The sequence below is a fragment of the Scatophagus argus genome, chromosome 9 (assembly GCF_020382885.2).
Source record: "Scatophagus argus isolate fScaArg1 chromosome 9, fScaArg1.pri, whole genome shotgun sequence".
NCBI classification, from domain to species: domain Eukaryota; kingdom Metazoa; phylum Chordata; class Actinopteri; family Scatophagidae; genus Scatophagus; species Scatophagus argus.
In genome coordinates this window covers 4,614,277-4,641,570 of record NC_058501.1, presented here as the reverse complement: position 1 = coordinate 4,641,570, position 27,294 = coordinate 4,614,277, and the positions used below count along the sequence as shown (strand labels likewise).

At 42.1% G+C, this 27,294-nt stretch overlaps 1 protein-coding gene across 5 annotated transcripts in view; it reads left to right on the top strand.

Annotated features, from left to right (window-relative positions):
• The window catches only part of LOC124065358 (vacuolar protein sorting-associated protein 13B-like), a 308,396-nt gene that overhangs the window by 159,824 nt on the left and 121,278 nt on the right, over positions 1–27,294 (top strand). For 3 of the 5 annotated variants that reach the window (XM_046400672.1, XM_046400675.1, XM_046400676.1), the window contains 7 exons: positions 3,559–3,762; positions 9,015–9,186; positions 11,079–11,193; positions 15,015–15,156; positions 16,107–16,379; positions 17,146–17,302; positions 17,784–17,895. In XM_046400672.1, the coding sequence (XP_046256628.1) occupies positions 3,559–3,762; positions 9,015–9,186; positions 11,079–11,193; positions 15,015–15,156; positions 16,107–16,379; positions 17,146–17,302; positions 17,784–17,895 (1,175 nt within the window). Of the gene's footprint in view, positions 1–3,558; positions 3,763–9,014; positions 9,187–11,078; positions 11,194–14,141; positions 14,209–15,014; positions 15,157–16,106; positions 16,380–17,145; positions 17,303–17,783; positions 17,896–27,294 lie in introns of those variants that run through there. The other 2 variants (XM_046400674.1, XR_006844394.1) reach the window with 2 other exon arrangements.

Below are 27,294 nucleotides of genomic sequence, written 5' to 3'. Positions count from 1 at the left end.
GAGTGCCTGAGTCTGGCAAAGCTGGGAAGGCTTAGTGCGATTATATGATGAGTCATTATTAGTTTTTGGGTCCAATGAAAACTTCTCTTCTTCTCTTTCATTGCAGTCCCTCTGCTCTCTCTTCCCATCTGTTCACCTCCTCTCTCTTTTTTTCCCCTCCTCTGTGTTGATTTCTGACTTGAGGCAGGGAGGCTATAGGCTAATACTGTACCATCTTAAGTCACTCAGCCATGCTTTGAGAACTGCTGCGAGAGCAACCCCACCCTCTCCAGAACAAAAGAGACCTCACACTACTTACTCCTCTCTTTAATTAGCATTGCCATTTGTGGGAACGTATATGGGGATGTCAGAGCGCTGCACAGTTGCTGCACAATAAGTTACCACCAGCACAGTTGCATGGCTGTACCACACAGGAGGAGTTTCTCTGGTGGAATTACATTTAGTCTTTGAAAAATCAATCAGTTTCACACTAATTTTGAGATATTAATACTTTTAAAGTCAACAAATAAAACCAACGAGTTTGGCCTCTTAACTTTTCTTGGCGTTTAAACTGAATTTTTGTCACATTAAATCAGATTTTCCACAATAAGTGAAGGATTACTTCATGGCACAAGCAAAAGTATTTTTAGAAACTGGGGTGAAATGGTCATGCCTTTGAGTGTTTTTCATCTCTTCCTTTTTTTAACCTTTATTTTGCATTTTTGCATATCACCACAAGCATCGTGTGGCTTTAATGTTTGGAAACATGAAAAGCATTTGTGCATTTCTACCTACAGAAGTGACTATACACATTAACAAGCATGTTTTTGAATGGATTTTGGAGTCGCAATCAACATTAGGGTGCAACTACCGCTAAGGTAGGAGGTGAGGTCATTGTCTTGGAAAGGGTGAGAAAAACATAAAGGCTAAAAGAAGGAATATGCAGCAATAAAAGAGAGGGAAAGAAAAAGGGGACTGAGCCGTGCAAAGGCACATGCTGTCACACATGCACACACAATGTATGCATAAAAATGAAAGAGGCAAACACGGGACGATCGGTTTTGATGCATGTTTCCAGCACATGTTCATTTCATTTTAATGCAGATCACCCAAGATGAATTGTCACACCCTGGGACAAAGCAGGACAAACACACACACACGCACACCCGCCCTCGTTCCTATAAAGTCCCATAAGTTCTAGTTCCAGAGCGCGCAAGTGTGCTTGTAGTTCAGTGCTTGCTGTGCATGTACTCTCCTGTCTGAGTTTGTGTGTGTGTGTGTGTGTTTGAATGATTCATGTGGGTGTCAGAAGGATGGGGTTCAGCAGCTGCACTCTTACCTTATCAGGACCACCTTGAAATCAGCAGACACACACACTAGCACAGTTTGCTTTTAACTTTGACACCTAACTGTACAGCATTTCAGTGAACACATACACATAAACACACACACACACATACTGTGTCTGTACACATGTACAGTCTCAGCAAGCACACATACTCAACAATATGTCATGTTTGTGAAGTTTCTATATAAACTGAGCTTAGATAAAGGCACACAAACACTCACCATCTGCATGCTCTCCTGTCTTTCATCTGTGTGTTTTTTATGAATGACTGTGGAAGCCTCTGTTCAGTCTCCAGTTTGTACTACTGCAGCCTAACAGACCTCCTGATCTGCAGATGACAGGTCTTTGGAGGACCAAGCCCTCCAAATGTTCTGCTCGCTTCCCCAACTCACGAAATGTGGCACATGTATTGTGAGCTCACGTAAGCATGCAAGCGTGTTAATTTGAGTGTGTGTGTGTGTGTGGCCACTGGCCTGACAGCAGTAGCTGAGATGAACCAACTGACCCCACTGAGCAGGAAGTGGATGCAGGATTTAACAAATGGCAGAGAGAAGATAAGAGATGAAGGAAAAGATGGATAGAGTGTGATAAGATTGGTGAGAAGGACAAAATGAAATGTGAAGACAAATGATGAGAGAGTAGATGAAAGCAATGAGGAAACAAAGATATACTAAAAACCTCACCATGAAAGTAGGGATAGGGACTGAACTTCAGACATGTAAAAACCATTCAACCTTTCTTTTTCTACTCTACTCAGCATTCTTTACTCTCTGCCTCCACATCTGCTGCTGAGTGCAGTAGGCCTTGTTGTGCTTGGTTGGACTTCCAGGCACCAGACTCTCAGAGAAGGGAGCGGGGATCCGTGCCTCTCCTTTCGGCAGCACAGTTCGGTTGGGTATGGCCGACAGCTGTTGGCTCTGTCCCTGGGCGGCTGCTGGATCGGCGTTCGCAGCTCTTCCTGGACATGTTTGAAATGGCCCAGCTGTAATGTATTGTGCTGCTTTTCATTTGATTTATGCTTATTTATGGAAGGCCTCCCTGTAATGTGTGCGCTAACAGGCATGCATGTGTGTGAGTGAGCAATAGCGAGTAAAAATGTGTTTGGAGTAGAGAAAGCTATTTTGTGTGTGCGCTCATGTGTCTGTGCACCTTTACTTTTGAGGGACCCTCAGTGGTGTGTGTGTGTGTGTGTGTGGAGGGGTGTATTTGGCTGCACAAGCAAAGAATTTGAAATCCAGAAATTAGCTCACTGTGAAAGAGCGTTACTTTTCTCCCTTTCTTTCCCTCTCTCTCTTCTCTAAAGAACACTGAGTGAATGCATGAATAACTGAAAGCATCACATCACATTCTCCTGCCTTCCTCTCATGTTTTCCACTCTTGTTTTTTGGCTTTGTTGTTGTTTAAAGCTAAGGACACTTTTCATGTGAACACATGATAAATAGTTGAGAACACTTGACGCTGGGCCTTCAGTTTTTCCTAACCGTGGTGAGTTTTGCAGGGGAAAGTGATGACACAACTTAACTTTCCTCTGTGGGTGTTTCTTTTGGAGTTTTGTTGTTATGGATAACAAATTCGTACAGTGAAGCACGTGTATGAGCATGCTGTGCTTTTCGGCTAATCATCCGTCAAACCAAAACATGAACACATAGGTTTGACATCACTTTTTGTGAAATGAGGCCTCTCTGAATTACAAACACAAGTACAAGTCTAAAAGAGTGCTTAGTTGGAGAGTGAAAGACATGGGATTGGATAGTGGTCCATTTCTGGCAAATATTTCCTGCCTCTCTTTTTTGTTTTCTCTCAACTTTAACTAGGTTTAGTGTCACATAACTACGAAGCTGCCAAGCCAAATCATGGTAATGGCCTCAGAAGTCAGAACTACATGAGAATTCCCCAGTGCAGCTGTTTGAGTCAGACCTTGGCAAAAATACATTTGAATCTGGTTTCAAATATTAAGACGACTTGTGGTGTTTTAGGTTTATCTTTTAAGGCACTCAATTGGTACAGTAGACTTAATGTAATTAAAGTGTTCTTTAATCTGTGTTGTCATGGTCAAAGCAGTGTGTATAGTGGGAAAGCGCTTTCAGTACGAATTCTTTCTCAGAAGAAATGCATAACTTTATTACACTGATCAGTGTGTAATCTGATGGAGAATATAATTCCTTCAGAATGCTGTATCTAACATTGCATCTTAAGGTTTTGTGTTTTTCTCCTCTTCTGTCGCCCTCCAGGTTCAGCTATTGTACGAGCTCCTCCTCAGCTGGAGCTCTACATGGGCTCGACTCCAGAGGCATGGCATCTTGCGTCAGACCTCCAGCATCCCAGAACCCCCGGCTGGTGCTGCTCCATCCTCTCCAGTGCGCAGCAGTGCCGGCACCGCCCTACCAGACACCAGCACCTGCAGCCCCTCTGCAGATTTTGGCTCTCCCACAGAGGTTTGTTTTTCTCACCCAGCTACACATTTCTTTATGTCAGTTCAGTGTTTTTATCAGTGGCAGTTGGCCAGCAAAGGGCACTTGGACGCCCTCCACCACTCCCCACATGAACAAGACTCACATAAAACTTAACTGAATAAGACTTTTAAAATGACTTAATGGAATACAGTATATGTATCAGAATACCTCATGTGAAGTTACATATATGCCTATTGATTGAAGGAAGTTGTACATGCATACTTCAGTCGTCCTCAGTACAGGAAAGGGGGAGTTTCTGTACACACCACCACTCAACGAGTTGCAGCGGAGAGCATGTGGCCTGTTGTGGTAGTTTGGACCTGACCAGCTGGAGATCAAAATAGCAAGACAGTGTATTCAACTTTTTCCAAGGAGCTGCTTTATCAAGAAGTCCTGGCTAACTGTGTGCATTAATGCCTCTGCCTTCTTTTTCAAACATCGGATTGCAACTTAGTATGGATTCAGACAGGCGTGACTGACAGGGACCTTTCAGAAAAGTTTGACACCAGAAGACTGTTTTCAAGCCTGGTCCAAGTGTGGTGTACGAGGGAAAACATGTTTCGTCTGACTTAGAAAATCGATCACTATCCATCCATCCATCCCTCCATTTTCTATACCCCTTATCCTTCAGGGTCGCGGGGAAGCTGGAGCCTATCTCAGCTGACTACGGGCGAGAGGTGGGGTACACCCCGGACTGGTCGCCAGTCAATCAAAATCGATCACTAATTTTTATTTATTTATTTATTTATTTTTTAATGTCACTTACCTCTCAGGGCTTCTGTAGATATGAGTCATGTGCTATGTAAGCCTTTGCAGTATACATAATTCTGCTGATGGTTTATGATTATTGCAAATATTGGATTTTTTTATTGTTATGAGCAAATGAATCAGTGCTAGCACATGAGGCTTGTCCAAAAAAAATAAAAATCTGTTTTGTTTGGGAAGAATTTTCTAAGCTGGAAAAATCTCATCTCATCTTTCATTATTTTTTCTTACCCAGAGCCGATACTCCAGATAGGCTGTGAGCTCTGTTTGATTCATGTAAGCTTGGGCTTGATTGAGTATAAACCTGACTCTTAATTTGGAGGAAACAATAACCTGTATTTACATTTTTTTGCTCAGATAAAATATCAAACCCAGAGAATGAAGTATGAAGTGTAGCTGTGCGTGCAGGCAACTGCCAAGCCTGTGGAAAAATTACAGTCAGAGGTTTTAGGGGGCAACAATAAATGTTGAGTGTTATTTTTCCCCTCATCTTTAGGTAATGCTTATCCTAAGTGACAGACGTTTTTTTTCACCTGTCTAGTATGGTTGCAGCACAGTACAGTACCTAGACGGGGGTCCATGGTGTTGGTTAATATGTACGCGTATTTTCGTGTGAAGTAGGATGCTGAAAAAAATGATTGTGTTTATGAGTGGGTCTGTGGAAACCAGCCCAGGATTTAATGTGCTTTGACCACCAGAGCCCTGTCAGCAGTGTGGGGCCCCGAGGATCACAGCACAACCATCATACCGCCCTGAGAGGCAATAAAGTGTGTCTGTGTGAAAAAAAAGTGTTTCATATGTCGATGTGCATCTGCGTCTGCATTTGCTTCTGTACAGTCAGCATGTGCGTGTTCTTGCGTCATTTGTGGACCCACTGAAGTGGCAGCAGTTCAGTGTGGCAGTGGAGGCCCTATGGTATAGTGCGTCTATAACAAGGCCACAGAGGCGCCTGACAGCCCACTTGTCACTGTTTACCTAAGTACAAACACTGGTAGAAGTGTTTAGTCCTCTGGGAGGCTGGGTGATTGAGCAAGAATGTAGGAGCTGTTTTGATAAGTCTCAGCAGTAGTGGCAGCAGTCTCTCCCCAACAAGCTGGGTGGGGAATGCCCCACCCTCCTCCTTAGTCTTCTACTTCTTCAACTACAGCGATACCACAAATCCCTGTGCCCTACAGCCCCTTGCCAGCCGTGGCTTCGTAATGCCTCAGCTATTTAGCGTCTCTGCCTCTGCTGCCATTCACACCCCTCATACCCATCACCCATCATACCTTTAATTTCTCTCTCTCTCTCACTCTCACTTTGATCCCAACCTGACACCATTCCCTCCTGACCCTTTTCAGTAAATTTTGAACCTGACTATAAACTAAAAAAAAGTTTTTTTTTTTTTCTAAACTGCCTTAAACCAAAAAGCAAAGATTCCTCCAAAAGAACCAGCACCATTCAGGATGAGTAGTAATAACCTCCTGTGATAATGTGCCACCATGAATTATAAGATATTAGGAATTTATGTCAAAACGTGTCGGAAACAGTTAGGTCCTGCGGCACATCAAGTACTGTTTTTTCTTTTTTCCATTTCTCCCACTTCCCCTTCTTCCCTTCTACTGTCTACAGCTTTATCACTCCTTTCTCACTCTACCATCTTCTTTTTGAAGCTTCTATCAATAAACCCGTCCCTTCTACCCTCTCTTTCCTTCCACCTGTCTCTGAAGAATTTCCTCTTTCCACTCTTCTTTCATAATCTCTCTTTTCTTCCATCTTTCTTTGACACTCCCCAGCCTGCTGTTGTCTTCCAATGTTTGGGTCTCTCTGATGAGCAAAGACAAACTCTGCAAAGAAAATAAACCCGGATCCTCGGCCCGTTTATAGCGCAGAGGCCCAGGAATTAAACTGTATACTTTACAGCTTGGCTTATGGAGGTGTGGGAAAATAGCTCCTTCTCAGAAAGTGTGTGTGTGTGTGTGTGTGCGCAAGCACGTTTGGGGCCCCAGTGTGGAAGCTCAGGAACGTGGCAGAGCCCACCTCTGCCATCACCACAGCACCACATCTGTTCTTCAAGGCCTCACCTTGATGTGAGCAGGAGGGGGAATGTTCCTACCCTGATAAACCAGGGACCAGGAACTGTTTGACCCTGAATTTGTGATGATCTTCTTTTTTTTTTAAATGCATTACTGTATAGGATCCTTTTTTTAAATTATTTTTATTTAGTTATTTGTTTTTTCAATTGAAAGTAACCTTTTATCGAACTTTATTTGGGTTTTTCAGTTTTTAAATTTCAGCTTTACATTAAAATGTCTTCAAAGTCTTAGCTTAGTTTTTTTATTTTTTTTTGATTTTACAAAATGTAGATACCCTGGATTTTGACAACTTAGGTGTACTACAGTTAAAACGGATAAATAAATCAAATAAATTCCGGGGGAGTCAGTCTGACAATAATTTTTCTTTCTTCTGACCCTTGTAAAATGAAATTGTAAAAGAGAGTTTTAAGTGACAGCAGCGGTTCTGGCTGGAAAGCAGGAGCAGTCGGGTGTCCGATGCTCCAGCGTAACCACGCTGCAGTACACAGTGGTCTGAGCTTCCCACAGCGTCAGCGGCTGGCTCCTGTTTCCACACATGACATTACAGAGCCTAATCCTACCGACTGGCCAGAACTGTAAACTAAATAGTCCTAACCACACACACACACACACACACACACACACACATACACACACACACACACACACACATATACACACACATACACACACACACACATGCAGAGTGCTATGTTTTGACTCCAGCTCAACAGTAATTAGTCCCCAAATGGCAGTTGACACTAGAATATCTCTCATTGAAACTGACTGAACACCATTACTACTGGGCTCATATTACTTTCTGCCAGTCACCGCTATTACACGGACATAGACACACACACACACACACACACACTTACATCTTGACTGTTTGGTTCCATGGAAACATATAATGACACTGCTAGACACTTGATTGGAATAAATGCTAGTTCTTGGGGAATTAAGTGATTCAGTGTTGTTTTTTGTGGTGTTTCTGTTCATATGTACAGTGTTTAAGTTCATCATTGGGGTTATGAAGCTGTATGTAATGTAATATACTGTATATAGATTGTACATTTGATATGATATGGGACTATATTTCCCCTCCCTGCACAAGTTCCAGTGTTCTGAAGCCTAAGTTCATGCTTGCGTTTCTGAGACATTCCGCTACTTGTATTTTTATCTGATACCTAATACCCAAACAGTATTTTTCACTTTCCATATTCTGAGAGTTAATGCTTCCCTTGGAGCACATGCTTCTCGTCAGTTTAAAATTGTCCTCATATACTGTAATGTTGAATCTATTTTTGAATCGGCATAATCCTGAATTTATTTATATAATTGTCATCAGTTGTTATTGAGCTGTGCTGTCAACCACCTTCAACTACGTGATTAAATTAAATTTGCAAATTAGCGTGGGGCCCTCATCCCTCCGCCCAGCTGTGGAACAGGGACATAGTTTCCTCATCTGGATCCTCTTTAAGACGCTGTAATCAGTCCAGCAGCTGTGGGGTTTCTAATTGAGATGGTTGATAACCTCCTCACCAACCACAACCAGGCTCAATAACCATGACACAATCTGTCATTACTACGCTGCGATGGGAGAAGCTGTGGAAAAAGTGAAACCTTGCAATGCCAAAGCTGCAAATTGCCATATTGTTTGTTTGCAGGCTTTTCACTTCCAGAGTCAGCCACACAGATACATGTTTGGAAAACAGATTTACCAGGAAGAAGGCAAGAGAAATAAAAAATGTCCCCAGTGCTGTCATCCTCAGTGCCTTGCCAAAACCCCAGTAATGAGATGAGAGCTCACAGAAGGCAGCCTTCTCCGCCGCATCCTGCCCCCCCCCCGCCTCCGGTCTTCACTTCCCATTCTCTCCCGGGCTGCTTTCACTTGAGTGAAAGCAGGCCATGTGGGTGCTGGTGGCTCAGTCAGGGGGTTAACACCAGTGACAGCTCAGACAATGGTCCACATCACTACATCGCTCAGCTCTGAGTGGAGTTCTGCTCACCAGCCCCTGATGTCATCTACACACCAAAAGATTCAAAAGTTGCTTTGTTATGGCTACAAGCATAGCGACGACACTTTCAATAATTCGTACACATTTGCTGAACACATGGTTGGATAGACAGATAGACAAACAGTAACGCAAACATCAGCATTTCAAGATACAGTTTGTATTTGTGCATATGTGCTTTGATTTTGTTTTGGTCTGTTTGACTGTTATATCTCTCAACTGACTATACAGTCTTACGAGACATGTCCATTATTCATTGAAATTTGTAAGAAAAGGACATTTGTTTGTACTTCAGTTTCAGATGTTTTTGAAGTGTCGTCGTCTTTAAGTTCATGTGGTAGTGTCAAGTTTTTACCATCATATCAGCCCTGGTTGAACAGATCGTGTTCTGGCTCCACAGGGTGACTCTGTGCCTGCTGGAGACGACAGTCCATTTGCTGACACGGTGACTTTGGAGCAGAAAACAAGCAGCATTGGTGGAACCAGTGGGAAGGTCAGCCTCTGGATGCAGTGGATGTTACCCAAAGTCACAGTTAAACTGTTTGCTCCTGACCCAACTGCCAAAAAAACAGGTATCCTGAGCTTTTTATGTTTTGTTTTAATAAAATGACTTTAATACATTTTTCATTTTCTGTTCCTCATTGATGATACATTGCAGTGAGGTAATGATCAAGTCTCTATGCTTTAAGTTCATTAAAGCGGTGACAAAGGTATAATTGAAGAAATTAAGTAGATAGCCTGAGCGGTGACACTGACTGCTGTATGTCTGAATAAGCAATGCATGTGACTACTAGGAGCTACTTTTTAATGCCAGTGTGAAAAAGTGTGGGAAGCCATTTGGAGTTTTTGCTTTATCAGCGCCTAAAGTGATCAACTTTTGACTCTTCTCATTTAAACAGTGAGTACTCAGAAAGGAAAAGCAGCTGGAGAGAATGAGGGATGGAGGAAAAAGACAAATAAATAAACGGGTGATGAATCCAAAGCAAACTGCCTCTTGTCCCCTTTAGATTTACTGGAGTGATGAAAGGCTAGATTTACCTTTAATTGGTCGCTGTAATATTTAGCATCTGCCAACCAGATCGCCCAGCTTAAAGGTCTTTTATAGTGGAAGCAGAATGTTTTGGAGGACATCGCAGAGATGGTTTGACTTAGAGACATCCTAAATAGGCATTACTTTGGATTTGGTCTTAATAAGTGCCATCTGAGTTGCGAGATGAACTTACCGCTGGATTTACTGTATGCGCCACATTAAGCATGTTATTGAAAACAAGAATTGTGTGTACGCAATATATTAGATGCCTAATATCACTAGTACATTCTTGCAGATAAGTAAGCCACAGATATAACTGCAGACAATCTGCTATGATGTAATATGTTTTTCAACTGCAAAGGAAATAAGATTCTTGTCTCTCCAGAGAAATGGAAAAACAGCCATTCCAGACTTACTGGTTCTCTGGTATAATGTTATGCTATTATGTGTTGGAAGATTAGAGGTAGAAAATCAAGCATGAGTCTCCACAGGCTCTGCTAAAGGCACAAATCAGTGGTGCACGTTCTTTCTTTCAAGATGAGCCATTTAAGATGAAGGGAGTAAAGGTTTCCAGGACTCTTACTGGTGGGTTTAGCAAACTCATACATCAATATCAACACCGTGTTTGGAGACTATGACTTAAATAGTATCTAACAACTTGGGAGAGTTCTTTCCACACAGTATCCACAATAAAGCTGACAAGCCTTGCGTTTCAATTTTAATAAGCCATTAGGAATCTCTGCGTTTCTGAGAATCACCACAAGGCAACAGTACAACAACAACCATAGTTTCACATGCATGAAGTCCATTTTCCCAAGCTAGCCTGTGATTGTGGGACTTTCGCTGTGGAAACAATGAGAGAGTAGCAACAGTTAAGCTCACAGGCTCAGTTCAATACAGTTAATCAGTCGTTCTGTGACGCTAAACCAATGTGCCTTCATGCTTTGCCTTCTTACCCATATATTTCAGTATGTGTTCCTGAGGCAGCCAGGCAGTGTATGGGTCTGCACACTTGTTTTGTTTGTGTATGTGTGTAGCATGTGTCTGCATGCTTGTGTGTACACAGGCTCTAGCCCCATTTACCTTCAAAAGCACACTATATGTCCACTGCAAGGAAGTGACCACAGCAGTTGGATCTGGACCAGAGGCAAGACCTGAACAGACTTAGCTACAGTGCAGGTCCTCGCCTACACAAATGAAATTCACACACACAGATGAAACTTCCTCTACTGACATCTGAGTTCAGTTGTATTGTCCGTTTGCCATGTGCTGTGGTGGCCATACAGCATAACAAAGCAAAAAAAGGAGGGAGATTCGCAGTGTTGCAAGCACACATTTCAGTTGCCTAATGACTGTTTGTCTTTCCACTGTGATTCATGTCATGATCTTAAAATGTAAAACACATTATTTTCTGTTTTTGTATGTTTCTGCCAGAAATCTGTGTCATCAGTGAACTAGAAGACCTGAGTGCCTCAGTAGATGTCCAGGATGTTTATACAAAAATCAAATGTAAAGTTGTCAGCTTCAACATCGACCACTACAAATGCAGGTAGAGAACAGCTCGTACACATAACGACACAAAAGCAAGTGGGGTTTTTTTTTGTTTGTTTGTTTTTTTTTAATTTATTTTTGATAATCCTTAAGTCTGCAAGCAGGAATGGCTTTGATGATAATGTCATGTGTAACTGATACAGCACCAGCAGAGACGGTGAAGAAATTGCAACCACAAGGTCATCCCGATTCCTTGGCACACACTCACCACCAGTACCAATAACACTCGTTCTCGCTTCTGCTCATATGGATGACTTTTTTTGGATTATCACCTCAGCCTCATCGTCTTTACAGACAGCTGGTGCGGCGTTGACCACAGACAGGCAGATGGACTGATGGACTAGATGGACAAGTTGAACAGGCTCTGGGTTGGCCCAGCTCTGACTCACAAAGCAGAGAGGTTCACTCGGTCACTCTCTCTGAGCCTGTGGTATCTGAATCGATTCACAGAAACATTAACACGTTGTTAGGGAAGGAAAACCGCTGGGCGATGTTCCACTGCATCCTTATGTTAATCTCTCCCCACGTCAAGTTCCAGTCAAAATGCAGTAATTTAGTACTGGACTCTAAAAAAATATGGAAGCACGTACTGCAGCATGGTGAAACCGAAGCTCCGGCTTTGGGGGGGGGATTTTATTCCCTATATACACATTCCTCTCATCAGTTAAAGTGAGGCCTCATTTTCAACATGTAAATCTTTATTTTTTTCATGATCACATTCCTCTGCGATGGAATCAGCAGCACTAAATGTGCACTGTGCCTGAGGTGCTGCTCTGTTGGGAAGAGACCACTTAGCAGGAGGCAATTCCCCCTGTCTCTATCTGAGGAGATAATGAAACAGTGATCTGTAACGCTCCGGCATCCAACACGTTGCATCCAACAGGGCAGTGTATGCATGTGTGTGTTTTCAGGAGATATGTGAGTCGATGCGAATCCATAAGTGCCTCCTTCTCTGATCGAGCCAGACAGTGAAAGAGAGATGGATCTTGCTGGGCCCTGCTCCCTTATCGAACCCCATTATTAACAATCAATGCTCTCACCACTGATATGATAATAGTTATTAATTCTGATTTGCCAGATTTTAAAATCACCTTAGCTGTGTCCTAGACAGCTCATAGAGGGACTCAAGAGATTGGATTGGCTTTGAACCTGACTGTCAAGCAAGGTTCTCACAGACCTCCCTGTTTCACTGTAGTCAGATGATTTATATTCAGTCAGGCCACATGTGTTACATAGAGTATGGAGTATCAACCTAAGCCAGGACAATGTCAGTGGTTAGACAGTTTCAGAGCGTGAAGGTGTCGTGGGTTGTTATATCACACTACTCTGCTATCCACAGGTGTGTGTCCAATTGCTTCTGAGACGCAGCCAACCTTAATCTTTTTAGTAGACCTCTATGCCTTCCTAAGTAGATAATGGGTCAATTTTCTCATTTTGAGGTTATTTCAGTTTAATGTGCATTTAACAACATGGTCTCAACACACTTTTAACCGACCAAAGTTCTGGCAGGCAGAAGCGCTCTAACATTCAAGCCAGGTTAGAGCCATGACTGTTTAGGACACAGTGGAGGACCTCTGGGCTCCTGGCGCACTCTAATCTGTATCATCCACATAATATACAAGAAAGCCCACAGGGGTTGGAGTCCAAATTAATCATTCTGAACAGATAATTGTTAGGTATTTCATCACCCAGCCCAGGTTATTGGTGTGTACCGGTTCAGATTAAATCAAGCTTGACATAGAAAATGTCTCATCTGGCCTTAGCTATCTCACTGCTTGAAAATTAATGGAAAGTTGGTCAGGCAAATATGGGAGGTGAACATATAATTGAATCTCTGATTGTATCAAAATAGGAGGAGGAGGACAACAAAGGGTGGAGGAGGGAATGAAAATGACAGGGAGGGAGTTCCCAGGGAATACAAAATAGGTGGGCGTCAAACCCTGTAGGTGTGGGGCCCAGTCATCATGGAGCAGTGGATGTGAATTAAACATAGATACAAGGTGGTGATGAGGTAATTGCATATTAAACTCTATTGAGTGGGCTTCTTCTGTCCAGTGGGAGGCTTAGAGATTAGGAAGCTCGTTGTCCTAGCAATGGTGCTCCTTGAACTGTTCCGTAAAGCAGAAATGCCCCCCCAAGAGAGGACAGCCAGTGACAGTTCAACCTTACTCGCTCAGAGGAGCAGCTCACACAAATTGGAGCTGATGTCTTCCAGCTGTTCTGCAAATGGCTTGGAGGGAAGGACGAGAAAAGAGAGGGATGGTGGGAGAACTGAAGAGCTGTGGGGGGTCCATATGTGTTAGTGACTCTTACAGCTGAGAGGGATGATTATATAAAGAAAGAACTGACATACAAGATATTGATGCACGAAACACACGCACATACATACACACTCACCAGCAGGCTTTCTCTCTTTTTGAACTGTGAACAGGATTTTGGTGGGGGATATAGAAGAAATGATGCAGATGGTCTGTGTATGTAAATGTCCCTGTGTGTCTTGTAGATTGTTTGTGTTGTGCATCACTGAGAATGACAGTTATGTCGACCTTTTCATTAATCTCTTTTGATGGCTGCTTTACAGGTGCTCTGTGCTTCTCATGGATGGCTCCAACAAAAAATGGAAATCTGAAGTCACATAGAAATACTTTCTTTATAATTCTGTTTCTGTTCATTTTAATTCCCTGTGTTAACACATTTATTAATGTTTCAAAGCTCTATAATTTAATAGTCATTTCACGTGTGTAATTTTTCCTTCCATAAAGTTTCAGTGTGTGCCTCCAGGCTGATGAAAGTTTGATAAACATGTTACTATCAGCCTGATGTCAACTTACCTAAATGCGATTTTGTAACTGCGGTTGCTATTAAAGAGATATTATCAGTTCCTGCCACAACAGCATAAGTAGTCCCTCATGCCCAAGTTAAGCTTGGCCTTGTGTGTCTCTCCAGGCCAGGGCAGGGCTGTCACTCTGACCACTATGAAGGACTCATTCTGCAGTGCAAGGAGACAGCCGTGGTGAGACCTCTACCTGTCCACCAAACTAGCCACAGCAGCCTTAGGCCTCTATTTACTGTGCCTCTGCCTCTGCTGCTCCTAATCAAGGTCCCTGATCTCTGCTCATGCTGGACAGACAGGAAAATAAAGGAAGCCATGAGAAACACATTTTTGGCTACAACACACGAGTAATATTTTGATACACCTTAAGCTTATCATGAAACTAAATACAATTACGAATAAATTTCATTTCGAGTAAACCCATTCCCCTGTCTCTCCAGTGGCTCTGATTGGCTAAATAATCAAGCCAATGAAATCTGGTGACAACCATTCTTCTGTATGTGTGTATGTATGTGTGTGTGTGGGAGGAGACTAGGACGTGGCCCTCCATTCTCTTGTTGAAAAAAACTTATTCTGGAGGTGGTCTTATACTGGAACCTGTCAGACGAAAATGTGTTGGATAAAGTGCAGTTTACATCAGCAGTTTAATCCAACAGCAAAGAATGTACACGAGCTACACTAAAAGGTATTTTTCAGCATTTATCTTGTGTACGGGTCAAGTATTCTAAGTGACACTGAATTGTGTTTTTTAAATACTACTAATCCCAAAATTAAACAGTTGTTTTAGTGTTCTTATTACAGGAAAGTATAAGACCATTCCAAAATATTTCAGCTGATTCAAGCTGGCGTAGCTTCCTGTGGTTTTAATCACTTTACTCTTAATTCTTCCAAAATTGTCTTAAGGTTTTCTGCTTCTCTGTCCCTTTTGGCATCTGCTTTCTCTCTCTCCCTCTCTCTCTCTCCTCCTTCCCTCTCCTCACCTCCAGTACGGAGGAGGGTGTTCGGAGCTCAGGCAGCTGTGGAGGAGTGGTCCTCTCTTGCACTGACAAGCTGAACAGACGCACTGTGTTGGTTCGACCCGTCAGCAAGCAAGACACTTTCAGCCACTTCTCTGGCTTTTTCCCCCCTGTAAGAATCCAGCTCTCCTCCTTTTTGGTTGACTCTGCTCAATCTCCATTAACAGTGGCTTAAAAGTGTTCTGGATGTTTCTCAGAGGTGTTTCAGAAGCCAAGGCTTAAATTTAGTTTGAAACTGTTGTAGTGTTGCTTAGAAATTTTCCACCAGTGCTCAACTGTGTTCAGCTGTCCTTACCGTAACAGTCACAAATTAATAGTATCAATCATGTAGTGCTCGAAAGGAAAGTACCTCTGTGGGAAGTTATATAACACACTTGGTCTCTGGGGAGAGTTTGTTTTTTTGTTTTGTTTTGTTTTGTTTTGCTTTTTAATTTTGTGGTTACACGACATCTCACAAAAAGGTGCAGATTTTCTGCTTATAAAAAAATCTTGGTTAATAAATTCTCTTATTAAGTCCACTGATACTGGATGTTTTGCAGACTTTACCCTGTTCTCCTAAGCAGATCTGCTTTTCTTTTCATCAAGCAACAGCTGGAGATTATTTTCTATTACTTAATAGTGATTTTCACCTTCTTTGTGCTTTGCAAACTGCTTTTTTGATAAATCAAAACAACTCGGCCTCAGAGGACAGCTGTAGGTATAAATTGGTTTACTAAGATTTTATTCATCTCATAAATAGGACTGATGTGATGTTCCAGTCTAAATTAATGCTCAGGATATGATTACATTTTCTGACGAACTCTTTCTTTGACTAGTAGCTTCAGTAGCTTTGGCTTTTTCAGTTATATATGATTATATATGATTTTTTTTTTTTTTTGGTTGAGATTAAGCCTTTAAGTCCGACATTTTAATTAGAGCATTAATAGTAAAAGTTAGCTTTTACAAAATAAACCTCATCCAAGAAATCAGACCACAAAATGGTGAGCAGGTAAAGAATTGTCTACAATTTCATGTAATGATCCTTGTCATCAGTGTGATTTGTCCTGTCTTAACGCTGACCAGACGGCAGCCAAGGTCCTGGAGGGCTCTCACCAGCAACACGGCTTCCTGTCCATCACCTACACCCAGGCCGTCACCAAAAATGTGCGTCACAAACTCACCACGCGGCCTGAGCGGCCGGCACGCTGCAGTGCTACTGCTGCCAGTCAGCGGGTGGCCACTGATCCTCTGGCCGACAGCTCACCCCAGTACCTGAGAGAAATCCTGCTGACTGCCCAGCCCTTTGATGTGGTGCTCTTCTGTCCCTTATTGGCTACTGTGGCAGGGGTGTTCCAGGTAGAAAACAAGTCTCATCAGTGTTTACAGCTGTGTAGGACCACATGACGGAATAACAACAACACATCTTGAATTTACCATTGTTGGGGCTAGCCAGTTAGTTTAACACTTAGCGAGAGCTATCTTGCACTGAAACAAGGCTTTACTAACATCAGTGAAGGCACTTAACATCAACAAGGCATTGCAGCATCAGGGACTACAGAGAGAGTGAAACTGTGTGGATCTTGTAGAATATATTCCAGAATATATGCCATTGGTGACTTTTGCAACCACTACTGACACAAGAAGTGTATCACAGAGATCAATGCTTCTAACAGTCAAGGATACTTCCTTGGTAAGTGGTAGAGACCGGTCAAGACTCTTTCCTGGTAGAACACATATTTTGGAACAGGCTAGCGAGTATACGTTTGTGTCATTGGAAAGGTCCCGTCCTTAATGCATATTCAAGTGTCTGTAATGCTGTCCCTTCACTCTTATTTGCCATTCAATATCTGAACAGTCTTTCAGCTGCATCCTTAGTCAAAGGGACAAAAACCTAAAATCATCTAAAGACTGTTTGACATTAATAGAGGAAATGTATTGCACCAGTTTAAAGCCATCAAGATTATTAAAAAAATTACTGTAAGCTCTTAGATCATTGAATGCAGTGTGATAGGTTATGAGGATTTAGTCACTTTTTTGTTATTTGAACCAGCCATCAAAACAACATCACTCGCAACAAAGACTTTATGGGTTTATTTATGCTTTTGACTTGACGTATTTTCAGGCAACAGTACCAAGGCGCTACAAAGAGCGTGGGAAGTCAGCAGGTCAGCCAATGAGAAGCCACACGTTGACCTCTCGATGTTTGCCTCTCATCTACATCAACACCAGTGTCATCAGGGTCTTCTGCCCCGGGCCACAAGACAAGCATACAGCATCAGGTTAGAGAGCTACTTGTCTATACTTGTGTTTTCAAATGGAAACAGCGCAACAATGGGACATTGTTATGTCAAAAGCTTTGTCTCTGTTTCTTCAAGTCTGTGCGGTCCGTATAAAAGTCCCTGTCATGGCCAGACCGAGCAGTGACGCCATGCAGAGACATTAACTCAGAGAAATAGTTGAGGTTCTTAAGAACCAACCACAGTTATATACACTCCTACAGAATATAAAATTGTCGCAATCTCATAGATGGACGATTGTTTTGTCTGCTGGTAGTAATGACTAACGGTGGTAAGGCTGTATTTTTTTGAGGCTGTCTAAGGCACGGTTTTTGTGTATGTGTCCCACGGTATTTGTACATGTATATCATGTAATATGTGTATATTCATATTTGTTTAAGCATTTGTAAAATTGTGCATGTAATATAAATGTATTGATATGTCCCCCTGTATTCACTCTATTTGATTTTGCACTTGTGTGTAGATCCCCATGTGAAAAAAGAAGACACCCTGGTCTTAAAGCTGGGTTCACTCAGCATGGCTCCTCAGGCAGACAACCCCCTGACCCGCACTGTGCTGAGAAAAGACATCTACCAGTAAGACAAACTCTGTCCTTTCTGTGCAACCTCTCTGCTGAATTGACATCACATTACAACATAATGTGATAGACCTACAAATGGCTATTTGCTGTCAATAGAAACGGAATAATAAATTCCACAAGTTATGGCTGTTTTTGTCACTTACTTACAAAAACTGTTGAAATAAACAGGGTTTTTTTTTTACTGTATTTGAAGTAGATAAAACATAAAATGAGATGAAAATTTATTATAGTCAGTCTCACAGTGCTACCATGTAACAAGTCAGTGCATGTTTAAATACATGCAGAATTATCAAACTCATACTTCCCAAAAATTCATTCAATTCTTTTAAAACTATCTCTCCTCTGTTGCACATGCTGCATGTTCATCCTCAACATCTCCAGTACAATATGATGAGCAGGACTTTAATCACTGAGCCTATCCCACAGTCTTTACACGTTTTAACTGTTGGATAGGACTGTACTATATGATGATAACTATCTTTTGGCAATACAAAAATATATGTCCTTTTGTATTATGTTCTATTATTTACTGTGATGTGATCCAGATCACACTCAATATTGTAGGAAGCACTGCAGAATGAGAGACACCAAGCAGGTTTTTTTTTTCCTTATGAAACATCCAGCTGATAAAGGAGGTCAAAAGAGCAGACACAGGGGAACAGAAAGAGGTGTGGCTAGTCAGTGAATGTGCAGCAGTATAGTATAGGTGTGTGTGTGTGTGTGTGTGTGTGTGTGTGTCTGTGTCTGTGTGTCACATGTCTTTACTATACGCTATGTCATGGGAAGTCGTTTTTAGGGTACAGCGGGTGACAGCACCACATAGTGGTTAAGCTTCCACAGCAATGGCAGAGAGCAATGAGTGACACCTTGGGGGTCCGCCGGGCCCTCTAGCTGAAACACAAGACTGTTGACACAAGCCCCCCCATGCCAAGTGGATCAAAGCTGCTAGGCCGGGAAAATGTGGACTTCTGAGGGAAATGGCTCCGCGCAAAACACATTTCCTTGCTATAGGCAGTTAAGGGAATCTGGATTGTGTCATAGCTGCCTCATAACCACAGCTCTATGGTGTGTGTGTGTGTGTGTGTGTGTGTGTGTGTGTGTGTGTGAGAGAGAGAGAGAGCAGTCGTGTGAATGGGCAGATATGGAGCTGGCAAACACATGTAATGAGGGAGATAAAAGTGGTGCCAAATGCTTTGTGCAGCTGCAAGTGAGATGTGAGTTGACACAAGACACGAAGTGGAGAAAAAGAAGAAGGTGGAAAACATAAGAAGAGGAGAGGCCACTTTCGGCTCTACTGCTGCTTTCAGTTGGTACAAGTGTCAAATGCAGGGAGCAGGGAGTCATAGGGGAGCTAGGCCTATGGGCATGCCTGACTGTAACCACCAGGGCAAGATGGAGGGGAATACCACACTCTGTCCGACATTGTTTAGATTTTTTCCAGACTATCTCCCAGACTCTCGTTTACTCATTTGATGTATTGGAGCAAATATGGTATTGATCAGTAACCATAGCTACTGTTTTGCAGGGACATTTGGAGTATTTTTTTGTAACCCCCATTAGTTTCGCACAGTGTACTGTGCTAAAAATGATATTTGTTTTGCTACAAGCTAGTGCAGCTAATGTGATGTAGCTACTGTCCTTGGAAACTGTGCCTAGATTTTTGACATGTTATCATGTCAGATGATAAATGATGATCTTGTGGGCTTGGAAAATAATCTGGAGTTTTTCTCAGACGTTCACCCTAAAAACCAGCTAGACCAGCCTTGCAATTTCACTGGTAGTTAGAGGATTGGTGGCTCTGCGGCTGTGGTGCCCACATCTGTTCATCCACATAGGTTGCCTTGCATGACGCTCCACCCTGGCCTGAACACACGGCACCATGTAGCCATCCACACACACACATAGGCATTTAGTATACATGCGCTCACAAATGCGTTACACAGAGTTGTGCATTCACACCTGGACATATGCATGCAGGGATACACATATATGTACTCTGTCACAAACACCAGCAGTAAGCTTGGCCGTGTGTACAAACTCACCCACATTCACTCGCCCCGTTAACCTCCACACACAGAAGCCAAGAGTCACCACTTCCCTTTCTGCAGTGAAACCCAGGAATTATGACAAACCACTCTCTGTGTTCATTCTTCCATTCCTAACCATGCATTATCCTCACCACCTTCCCTGTTCACATCTGCCCTCCAATTTGGGATGATCACACTTCTGAGTCACATGATTGATATGCCTGAGATCAGGGACTTGTTGACATGCCATTTCCGAGCACCATTACGTGCTTTATCTGTGCTGAATCCTACTGCATGTATGCTCCCCCAAGTTGTATAGAGAAAGTCAAAGTGAGAGTCTGTAATTGTGCAAACCAATGTGTGTTTACAATTTATAACCAACTGCAACTATAGGAAGAAGTATGTTTGTGAAAAGCATGTCTGTGAAGGCCAGTAGCCCTTTGCTGCAGTTCTGTTTAAAGCCCGCCACTAATTACATCCGTTGTCATAACTGAATGACTGATCTAAGCGGCCATGCTGTTATTGTCTACTGTATGTGAAATGATTACCTCACAGCGTCTTAGATCATGATTTACTGTAATGCCACCCTGGGAGAGAGACAAGAGTGAAGGCTAAAATAGTGAGCATGTGTAAACATCCTGACGGAGCATATCTTGATACTGTTCAACCAACACTGCTGCTGCCACACTTCAAAGCTCCTAAGCTTCCGTTTCAGCCTCCACATTTTCAGAGTGCAGCGTGTATTTATCATTTAGAGTAGATAGATTCCTTTAGAGGAGGTAAAATAAACCTGTTTGAGTGTAAAATTGTAGGGCAGGTTCATTTGGTAATGATTAACACTGTTTCATTTGATCATGCGATGCTGAATTTGGTTTCCCTGAAGGGGTAGGTCCCCAGCGGCTTCTTCACTAAGCAGAAATTATGACATAGAGCTGCAGGCTTCCCCCCTTTCTCCCTCTCCATCTTCAGCTACAAGGCCGCTGTCAATTTACACAGCTGAAATCATTTTCCTGTCTTGAAAAAGCGGTCTTTTTCCAAGTACATGAGCGCCGGCCCGGGGAATGTCCAGCATGCATTCAGCCCTGACTTTCTTGTGGTTTGGGCCCTCTGTAAAATCTCACAGATCTTTAACTCCCCACTCCTATGCTTCTCTCTCGTTTTTCCAACGAGGTGGTTTTTTCTTCACTTATGGAACACAATTGAAAGCTTCTCGTGTGTTGGGGTGAGTGGGGAGCGCTCTTTCAAGTACTGTGTGGAGATTGGGTGTCCCTTTGTAGGGGCATTGAGGCACATGTTATAATGTCCAGGAGCAAGGGTTAAAACTGTATAAAACTTTTTGAGTTTTGCTAATCATTCAAATTCAAACAAATAAATTACATAAATATGTGAAATATTTTTTTTATTTGCTGTCACTAATGCTCCAAATTATCCTTACATATTTTTCACATATTTTTCATACTTACCCTAATGGTAAGATTTGCTTAGATTTAAAAAGCACTTAGCATCATCCCTGCACATGGCTGTCTTTTGCTGTCCTTGACTTATGACCCAGTGTTTAGTGATAGAATGTAGAGGGAGCTTGGATTGACAGGACAGCCTTCTTAAATTATTAGTCACAGGAAGATGAGTTATGCCTAGCATTTGCTATTATTATAAAAAAAAGTTCGTATAAATAATTACTATGCAAAGAATGTTTAAATGATGAAGTACTAACTTTACCTTCCTGCTTGCATCCATGCTTGTGTGTGTGTGTGCACGCGTGATCATGTCTTAAAATATCCTGCACATTTCCCGACATCTCCACACCTAGATGACACAGCTCTAGATTCCATCACATACTCGGTTACCTCATGGTCCGAGGGAGACTCGGGGAGCATCCCGCTTCCACAGAATATGGTTTTTGTTTTTTTGTTTTGATCGGTGCAGATGCCTGCGTCTCTATGGTAACGGCAGAGAAGGCTGCTGTGTCAGTGGTGATGCAGAGCCAAGTCAACATGATGTGGCTGTATCGATGGACTGTATTTCATTGCCTCCTCCTGTGTCTTTTTCTCAAACATTTTCCACAGCATGTCTGTTCTTTTTCTCTCTGCTTTATTTTGTCATCCTATGTTTGTTTCTGGTTTCTAAAAGCCACTCTCTATTTAGCTTCTTTCTGTTTTTCTCATTTCTTTATTTTTACTCTTTCACCATCCTTCTTTATCACCATCTTTCTTTCTTCCCTTCTTGCCCCCCCTCCCCCACCTTAGCTTTTTTAATGGTTATTCTAACTGTCTCTTCCTCTTTTTGTTATTTCCTTTCATTTCTGCCTTTTACCCTTCTCTAATGTCATCATTCTCTTCTCCTTTTTCCCTCTTTACATGTATATGTCTGCTATAATGTCTAGTATAACTGCTTCCATCCATTACTCTCCTTCACTCACACCTCACCCTCTGCTGCCCTTTCTATCCCCATGTATCTTTTATATTTTTTCCTTAATCTCTCTCCATTTTTATTTGTTATTTCCTTCCTGTCTCGCTTCTCCTCTCTGTTGCTCCAGTGTTGGTTAGACTGGTCCCAGTTCCAGCACACTGTGGTCAGTAAGCAAGCTCCTTATTTCTGTTGAATGGCTGCCTGGTTAAGCCCACATATATGTCCTAATAAGTGGTTGTGATGGGGATCTCCCCTCCGCAGATAAACACAGGCTGTCAAAGCCAGGACACTGCCTGTTACTAATAAAATTCCCTGGCAGTACGTTTTATGCACCCTTCTCCCCGAGTAACATTCTTGCCATGGCTGTGTGTGTGTGTGTGTGTTCCCCAAATAGTGATACAAGTCCAGAGAAAGGTGGGAGAGAGGTGAAGTACTCTTTCCTACTCTCTGACAGCAAGTGATTTACTTAGTCAGAAACTTTTTGGAGAGCAGTTTGTCTTCATAATGGATTTCATTTTTTTGTGATGTCCTTGTACCGAATTAAATATTGGTTTAGATGCTAACCTCTGCAGCAAAATCTTCTGTATTCCCAGAATGCTATTAAACCAACTAATATGAAGTTAGCTATGTAAGTTGTGGCGAACTTTCACTCTCTAGTTAACATGGGAATATTTGTGGGAACTGCCTCTGTGAAAGCATTTTCAAAAATGGCTTTCATAACATAATCAGAAATTCTGAATTTTCACAGATACAACTTAATTCTAATAAATAGAAGAAGAAGAAGAATCAACTTTTATTTTATTGCAAATTACATGCAGTGAAACACACACAGGAGCAGTGGGCAGCATCAAGCACCCGGGGAGCATATTGGGGGGTTCAGTGCCTTGCTCAAGGGCACATCAGCCGGTTAATGAAGAGGGGGGAGCATTTTATCGCATTAATCACTCCACCACACCCAAATTTTTCTTGCCCGTCCGGTGGGGGAATCGAACCGGTGACCCTCCAATCACAAGCCACTTCTCCAACCTCTAGGCCACGGCTATACTTAACCTTATAGTGAGCGGTCAGATAGATAATTGAACAGTTAACAAAGTAGGTGTCAGATCTGTCTTCTACTTAGCATTTTATTCATCGAGTAGTAACAGAGGTAGTAATTCTTTTTTATTAGTTTGAGGCAGTAGGAATGAAGGCAAGGTGTGGAATAAAGCTGCTTATAGGTCTACAGCACATCAGCTCTGTTCAAAAGTGCAGACCTGTCACAGCATCAGCAGTCACCTCGGTAAATTCACCACCAGTCACTGGGGTTCAAATTCTGTTGCTGCTGCTGCTGTGCTAGTCGTAGGATTAGGAGATCTGCAAGTTTTATGCTTTCTAATCTCTTGTCCTCACATTGGGGCAAAACACTGAATGATCCTCTCAAGCATTTGACAGCTGTGGCTCACTTGCTTTCTTTTCTTTTGGTCTTGTATGACATGCCATTCTTTTTTTTTTTTTTTTTTTTTTGGCTTAGCTGGTCTCCCTCTTTCTTGTCTTCCTCCTCATCTTTCTTTTCCTCATAAAACCCAAAGTTCCCAGCAAATGATTCATTAGATGCTTCAGCGCACACTTGCTTCATCACTCACTTTAGTCGGCTGCCAAGTGCCCCATTTCCCCGTTTGTTTACACCAGCAAAAAGTGCTCCGGCTTTGCTTCGCTGCCACAGCAGAGAGGAAGAGCTCCTCAGGCCACACACAGTGACACCCAGGACCTACACTTCTATACACTGATTTAGGAGTTGCTTTAAAAACTCCTCGGGCTGCCGAGCAGGTTTAATGATAAACTTATTTCAGAGGTAATGATGGCAAGGATCATAACATCTGTACCACCAGAAAAGGGCTTTTAAGTATGATCTTTTGAAGCCTAAATGATGGATAGTATTCGGAAGTGAGAATTTTTTTTTTGCTCCAAAATTAAGTTTTATTTAAAAAAAATGTTTAAAAGAGTTATGCTTCCTGCTTGCCTCTCTACAATTCCTTGAGTGTGCAGAGTGTAACTTCTTAAAACAGTGAAAGTGGTGTCAGCGGGGATTACCCAGCCAGACATAAGCCATCTGAATCAAAGTTCTCTTCATCTATATTTGTCTTTCCTCTCTGGCTTTAAAAATATAATCAGAGGATCTTAATTCTCTGGTCTACATTCTTGCTATTCTAAATTTTGTCTTTTTGTGAAAATATGCCACTGTGTCATTAAGATAGAACTGTGGGTGAAACCAAACCAACTTAGTAAATCTCTTTAATTGCATTCCTCCTTTTTTTGCCAACTAGCTGATCTTTTAGATGGTTCACTGGTATATGTTGATGTCATTACTGCGTATCTTTTGACTGTGACTTAAATGTGTGTTATTACAGCACTCCCATTTGATACTATATGATGAGTGACTAGTTTTCATGCATTAAAAGCAAATGTTCTGTTATCATAATCTAATTAAGCAGTCATTACAGGCTTTTAGGGCAGAAAAGGGGAAGTGGCACTGAGCCATGAGAGCAGCATTATAACAGACCCACTCAGCAGTCAGAAAGAGGTAAAGTGACTAATAGTGCCAAAGATTTCATTAACAAGAATGGCTCTGATGCTGCCTCATTCCTGCTGTGCTATGTTTGGGCCTGGGAGGCTGAGGAAGGAGACGTCCAGTTGAGATGATTAGAGCTAGACCTTTCTTGGTCAACTGTAAATCATTTTAGCTCAATTTGTTTCTCTAACTTTCCTTTATTTCTTGTAACCCTCTTCTCTGCTCCCTTGCTTCAAACGCACACCCATGCTGTCCTTTTCTTCTGCAGAGAAAGAAGATAAAATAAGCAAGGACTGGAGGGTCAGCCAGAATAAACATTGTTTTTTGTCAGTCTAGCAAATGAAACACCTGGTGCTGGTAAACACAGTGGACATATTTCACATCGTCTTGACACTCAGGATTAATGTAACATCAAATTGTTTTAAAAATGGGGACAGCCGCTACCCGAAGTAAATCATACACCCCTTTTATTAAAGTTTGCCCGAGAATTTATGTTTTGAACCGACAGATGAGACTTCGGAGGTTCGTAAGGGCTCATGTTGGAACAGCCCTCAGACAACGTGTCATAATGTGAACAGGAAGTTTAGACTCAGCCACTGAATACTGCTGTGGCTTTGAGGTGAATTAATTCCCCCTTCACCTTTTTTCCTCTAGAAATACTGATATTTGTCATTCTTTTCTGTGGGAACCATTGTGATAGATAGATTTCTTTGTCTCCCTCATGATACAGTGAACATATCATATGACGTGCAAGCTGATTTCCTGGAAGGGGAGAAAATGCCGTTTGCCACTATAGCAGTAAGAGAGAGGAAAACGTGGTTCGTGTTTGCAGAGCTAGTGTTACAAGAACAGAAAAGGGGAAAGGAGATGAATGTTAGTGGATTTGATCTTTAATCTGTGAACCAGAATACCTGACCGCTGTGTTCAGTCAAGCCAGCCACTCAGTATGAGGCTATCAGTCTTCTTTAGGGTGCTCTCCAGGCCGTCCACCAGTGTCTCCCTTTTTGTCCAACTAGAGGCCCTCAAACAGATTAATACAAGTAGCATTCTGAATAAAATCAATTATTTATAGCTGCATCTATTTACTGATGTCTTGTATCTTTATCATCTCATTTTCCATCCCTCTAATTCCACTTATCCATCATTGTAGGGCTTTCGACCGCAGCTGTACACTTTGTGTTTAGCCACCAGTGTCTTGTGCTGTGTATGAGTAGGGAGCTGTATACAGCATCTTGTGTGCTGTGTTGTGGTGTCTGCTGACTTCTGTGTACAGCCTGTGGTTCATTCCATAAATAACTGTGGCCTCTGTGATGTTATTCTCAGGCCCTCTACTCTGTGAGAAGATTGCACCACAACACTTGTATTCCTCGGCCTGCAGTTAGAGGTTTAGGGGGATTAGGAGGGAGAAAACCCCAGCCTGGGCCCTGCTATACATTTTTATGGCCATTTTATTTTCATATGATTCCGATGTAGTGTGCGGAGAAAGTGGAGAAGAGGGAGAGAAGGGGGTATTAGGACTCACCGCAGGGGAATCAAACAAGTAAACCGCAACTTATTTTCCCTCTCTTTTCTTGGCACAAACTATGGGGGCTGTTGGGACTGCAACTGACTCATCTTCGGGTCCATTGGTCCAAAATTTTGATCCAGCCTAAAATATCTTACCTTTTGGATAGATATCCATAAAATGTAGTGTGGATTGGAGATGTCACAATACTAGAAATTTAGTAGTCTTTACCAGTACCAGTGAAATTCCCCAACACTAACCTAATTTGATTTCACACAATAACATACACTCCTTTATATTTTGATGATGGATAACAGAGACTGAATGGTAAGGATTACATTATGTTAGCCTAAACACAGTAGCATTTAGCCATTGTAAACTTTGTGTGGAATATACACTGAAGGTAGGGGCCAACTCCACAACTGCTTGTACCTTTTCTGGGTCTCTCTCCTAACCTGTTCCTTCTCAATGGGGTTGCCTAAGAAGCTAACTGTAGATGAGATGGTGAATTAGTCAAACCAAATGGCATAACTAAATATTCAAAATCCCTAATGGCACGTTAAAGGTGGTTTTTCACTCATCTCTCTCTTTTATGCGACCAAGCGGTATGCATTAAGTAGGTCGAGTTTGGAAGGGGTGGCATCATGCAAGGGTTCAAAAAATAAACTAATACAAAATACTTGTTTTTAATTGTGATATTGTTAAGACCCCAGATGTCAGTACAAGGCCTTGATGTCCTGTCTTTCTTTGCTACAAAGAAGAAGTCTGCCCCTAGTGGTGAGTAAGATGGTCTAGTGATTTTTGCAGTGAGTCTTTGATGTATTTCTCCACAGCCTCCCACTCTTGGACAAGTTAAAACGACAGCTGATATGTAAGGGAGCACCTGTCAGCATCTCAATATCAATC